General features: G+C 61.0%; 1 protein-coding gene across 1 annotated transcript; it reads right to left on the reverse strand.

The window, feature by feature from the left end:
* Window positions 1-432: 432 nt before the first annotated feature.
* On the reverse strand, window positions 433-4967 carry UPK3BL2 (uroplakin 3B like 2). The gene is given in 8 exon segments (XM_007187018.2): window positions 433-541; window positions 1403-1523; window positions 1821-1897; window positions 2466-2596; window positions 2598-2621; window positions 2623-2686; window positions 2852-3008; window positions 4817-4967. Coding segments are annotated over 8 exon segments (765 nt in total). The 5' UTR covers window positions 4899-4967.
* Window positions 4968-5215: the final 248 nt, after the last annotated feature.

Genomic DNA, 5215 nt, shown 5'->3' on the forward strand with positions numbered 1-5215 from the left:
GGTGAGCATGATCACCTCTTTGGTTTAGCCTCATCGGGCCCAGTGGGACCACTAGAATCATCCTCACTTTACAGACAGGACCATTGAGGCCAGAAGAGAGGCTTGCTCTGCCCCAATGGCTCAGCTGGCCCAGGACCCTGGGCTTCACCCCCGGTTGCTGTGTCCTCCCAAGAGGAGCTGGAGACAGGGATGCAGGGAGACTGCCCAGGTGTACAATGACACAGCCATTCAGGGGGCTGTCCCCAATAATGCGGACATTTATTTCTGACAGGGACAGGCCCAAGCTTTGGACTAAGGACACCCTCCCCCTCTTCCTTATTTGGAAACACTCTCTCCCAGGGCACTGAAGCAGTAGGGCGACCCCCCAGCCCATGCTCTGCAGCCTGGACCAGGGGCGAGGCAGAGGGGCAGATGGGGGCCCCCTGGAGCCTCTCAGAAGCCCCGCTCGGCTGAAGGGCTGAACATGTGGTGGGTGTTATATCTTCTCATGCACACCAGCTCCCCTGGGCCAGAGATGGATGTGCTCCAACAGGTGTCATAGCTGGGGGGGAGGGGAGAGGGGGGAGGGGAGGAGAGACGGACAGAATGAAGAATATAGGGCCTGATGGAAATCCGATGGCTATTGCCTAGAGCTTGGAGCGCTATTCCTCTAAACCTCACAAATCCAGCTCTGTCTCCTGCCCTTTGTCATCACCCCACCGCAACGCTCCCCTCCTCCACTCCCCACACCCAGCATGCCTCTAAAGCATCATCTGCCTGTTTCCCCTGATCACAACTGGCCACTGGCTCTCTCTGGCCTTCAGCATGCAGCCCATTTCCTCAGCTGGGAATCAAGGCCCAGGCCTTCCTGGCAACTCTTCTGCCCCCAGACCCTCCCCACCTGCTTCCCTCTCCCTCCTCTCCAAATCCTCATCAGGGACCAGATGTCCCTTTCCTCCAGGAAGCCTGGTGGACACCCCCTCCCCACCAGGCCCCAGATGAAGCCTTGAGCGCTCAAGTCAAAGCTCAGCGCTTAGATTAAAAGCAATTCACCACCACCTGGATGTCTTCCACCTGGAGCATCTGCTCTGCGCGCCCACTCGCAATTCCAGCTCTTGCCACCAGGGGGCAGATGGCACACACTCAGAAAATGTGGCCCCCCACCCCCCCAATCCCTCAGCAGGTGTCAGGCAGAGGGACAAGAGAGGGAGGGGTTAATGCACACACACCCCCCCACCTAGAGGTTCTAGAACCTTGGGGATCCCTTGATCAACAATTGTTACCCCTGTTCGGCCTTCAGGGAAAACCCTTCCAGCAGAACAAGCTGGGCTGGGGGCCTGGGCTGGGGCGTGGGGAAGGGATAGAGGTGGCCCAGGACAGGGACTCCAGCCCTCCCAGGGCAGTCCCGACCCTGTCCACTTACCAGGTGTAGATGAGCAGGGTGAGGAGGGCGGTGAGGAGGATGGCCAGCAGGACCGACGGGATGGCAACAATGACCACCGTGTCTGCGCTCTGGGGCCCTGGGGCAGCCTGGAGTGCCTCGGCTGACGGTGTGAGGGGGGCCCCACAGGCAGGTGGGGTGAGAAGGAGGCAAGAGATCTGACCTGAGAAGGGGGACCTGGAACAGCCTCCAGACCAACCAACCACCTCTCACCCCAGCCCAAGGGGGGCGGGGCATGCGGGCGGCCTGGGGAGGGGCACCTGCAGACAGCAGGATGGTAATGGTGGCTCTGACTGACTGGGGGCTGGCCCATTCCTCCCCACCCACCCCCAGTCCTCAGGAGTCCCCAGGTCCCTGGGCCCCCAGCCCTGGAGTTTGACCTGCACACCTGGCCCCATACCTTGCTGCAGGCGGGTCTCACTGGACCACTCTGTCTCAGCCATGGGTCCCCTGTCTCTCACCACCAGAAACTTCACTCTGAACAGGAGACCCAGCATTGGGGGTGGGGGGGTCCCCAGGACCTGAAACCCTCCAACCCTGGTGCCTGTCAGTCTGTCCCCCTGACTCCCAGGGCCTGGGGGGAACAGCCTAGAGCTAAAAGCGCAGTCTTAGAGTCCACCGGAAGGGGCTCCATCCCAGCTGTGACATGTCTCAGCTGTGTGGCCTTGGGTGCATCCCTTGCCTTCTCTGGGACCCTTAGTGTCCTCACTTGGGAAATGTGTGTGGAGCAGACTAGATGCCTCAGCACAGAACATCGGTGAATCAAGCCCTGAATGAGGAGAAATGGGGCTAGTGCCCACCACTCTGCCTGGATGGGGAGACTCCACCCACATGGTCCCAATGGCCCACGGGGGCGGGGGCTCAAGTTGGGGGCCCTCTGCTCAAGAAGACGGAAGAATTCACCGCGGACTCCCTGGCCCCAGCCCCCGCCTCCTAATGGCAGAACTGGAGCCAGGAACCCAGGCACTCAGCTGGGAGCCACCCAGGCTCAGGTCCTGGACACAGGCAGGAGCCCTCCCACCCCAGCCCGGGGCTGGCCGCTCACCGGTAGGGGCCCGGGCCCAGCAGGGGGTGGTTGCAGCCCCTTGTCATCGGGGAGCAGCGGGTATCGTTGCCGACACGGAGGACCCGGAGCTGGTTGCCGGGCTGGCCGCCCGGGTAGAGTGCTCGGTTGGCCCCTCAGTGTGACGTAGTAGCCCCGTCTGGGGGAAGTTGGCAGGGACCGGGGTATCCTCCACCCTCTGTGGGGCAGTGAAATTCTGGTGGCTGAGGGTGGCACCGAGGGTCAGAAGGTGGGGGATGCATGGGCTCTACCCCATCCCACCAGGCCAGACAGCCTCTGGCCACATCCCTGGCAGCACCTACCCCTGCTCCCTTCAGGCCCGCCTGCCCATTTCACAGAGAGGAAAGCGAGGCCTGCCCCGGCAGCACCCACCATTGCTGTGGGCCAACACCAGCCAGATGGCGTCAAAGTCGGAGATGTTAAGGTGACTGAACTGGCCCCGCGGCTGCTCCAGTGTGAAGGTGGACTGGGTAAGTCTCCCTGCCAGGGTGGCGCTTGAGAGCTGGGGTGCATAGCTGATGCGCTCTGGGGCCGGTGGGGGCAGAGAGAAGAGGCTCAACAGGATGACCAAGTCCCCAGCGCCTAGTCTGGGGAGGGACGGGCTCATGGCCCTGGAAGCCCCAGTCAGTGGGAGGAGTTAGGGCTTTTCCTGGGAGCTCTGGTCAGGCGTTAATCAGGAGTGCTCCTTGCCACTTCTGTGTCCAGCCCCTGGCCCCTGCCTTTGGGAGCTTATTAGGGGTGGGCACAAGCTGAAAATAGGGCCGAAAACTCCACCGGCAGAGGCAGATGGTGCTAAAAGCCTCCATTTTTCAAGCTGCAGATGCATGTGGCTTAGTTACACCTGTGCAGAACTACAATTACCACACCTTTCTCCAATCACCCTTCCCCATGCTCCCCACGTCTCAGGCCGCCCTGCTTCTTTATTCTTCATCCCCAAAGCACCCGAAGCCCCTTGCCTTGGGGAAGACAGATCCGAGACTAGTTCTCCTCCTCCCTTGGCTGCCCTGAGAGTTAACCCTCTCCTTGCTGCAATCCTCTGCATCCCAGCGTTTGGCTTGCTACAACGCTGTGCTCTGTGTGTGGGAGGTCGGGGGGAGGCTTGCCCCCTGCGTCACCGGGGTCTCAGTGATGGGCAGGGCCTGGGGAAGGAGGGCAGGTAGAGGCACAGGAGACCCTTCCCCAGCTGCATGCACGGTTCTTCTTGGGGAGGCGTCTTAGGTCCTGCTGGAGTGACACTCAGATTTGGGGGAGCCTGAGCCCAAGCCCAAACCCTAGGCTGGACTCTTGACAGAGCCCACTGACCTTGAGCTCTGACACTCTCCAGGCCTCAGTTTACCCACCTCTCAAGTCCCCCCCAGCTCCATCCACACGGTCCAGGTTGGTTTGCTTGATGAGAAGAATGAATGGCTTGGTGGTGGTGGGGGGGGGTGACACAGGAAGACCCTAGGCCCAGAGGTGGGCCTCGAGGAAGTGTCCTGGCTCAGATCCTAGGGCGGCCTCTCCTCCCCACCCAGTGCTCTGCACCTCCCACCCTGCCCCAAGGCTCCCTCCCCTTAGAGAACTTGTCCCCCTCTCAGCCCCTCACAGCCCTGTGTAGCCTTGCTGCTCTGCTTGGAGGGCTCAGAACCCCTAACTCCTCTCCAGGCCCCCTGAGGTGTCCCTCAGCCCCAGATACTGGAGAGCAGAAGAAAGATGAGGTGGGCTTTATGGAAGTCTCCAGAACCCTCTCCCTCTTTCAGTTCAGTTCAGTGCAATTCATTTCCATTTAATTCAGCTCAACCCCAAAGGTTCAGGGCTAGAACCCTCCTCTCTCAGAGCTCCTGGCTCTAACGCTGAGGCCCAGGGCACACAGCATACAGCAGGTACTTAACATTTGCTTAAAAGAGAGGAAAGACATGGAGCAGCAGAGATGGGGGGATGGGGGCTGTGTCTCTAAGTCCCTCCAGTTTGACAGCCTGACAGTGAACAATGCCTGTAGACCCCCTTGGAGAGCTTCTTTTGGGGTAAGTGTTACCCTTGAAGACTTTAAACCTCTCCTCAGGGACGGGGACGGGGAGGAGGGGAAGGAGGGAGCCGTTTGGTGAGAATCGGTCTCAGGAGGCAAGGAGATGAGAAGCCCAAAGAGAGGGAGGAAGCATACCTTGCTCCCAATCTTGGGGCGGGGGGGTAGGGGGACAGGTGACTGTCTTGTGACCTGGTGGGCTGTCTCCCCTAACCCACCTGGGACCCAGTCCCCAGACTCGGGGCTCAGGAGGCGGCGGGGGGAGGTGGGGTCTCTCTTCCTGAAACCTGAAGCACAGTGGGCACCCCTGCCCTGCCCGACCCTCACTCACCCAGACTCATCCCCGGATAGAGGCAGGTCAGCAGCAGCAACAGTGCCATCAGAAGAGAAGACTGTCCCCCCGTGAGCCTCATGGCCAGGCCAAGCGTCCAACTGTCTGTCTGTCCGAGGGTCTGTCTGCAGCATCCAGAGCCCCAGAGGCTCCGTTGTGCGTGCTGGGCTTGGGGAGGCTGCTTCTGGCACCTCCTGCTGCCCCTCCCACGTGCCCCCTTTCTCCCAAACAACTGGTTGGACAGGCTTAGGGGCTGAATCTGCTGGCCCCAAGGATTTGGCATTGCACGGGAGGGGTCTGAAGAGGAAAACTGCACCCTGCCCCCGCTCCAGGAGGGCCTGGCTAGGGAGGGGCCACGGAAAGAGGAGCCAGCCCTGGGGTCCAGGCAGCCCCAGGGAC

Source organism: Balaenoptera acutorostrata, chromosome 15 (genome assembly GCF_949987535.1).
Source record: "Balaenoptera acutorostrata chromosome 15, mBalAcu1.1, whole genome shotgun sequence".
NCBI classification, from domain to species: Eukaryota; Metazoa; Chordata; class Mammalia; order Artiodactyla; family Balaenopteridae; genus Balaenoptera; species Balaenoptera acutorostrata.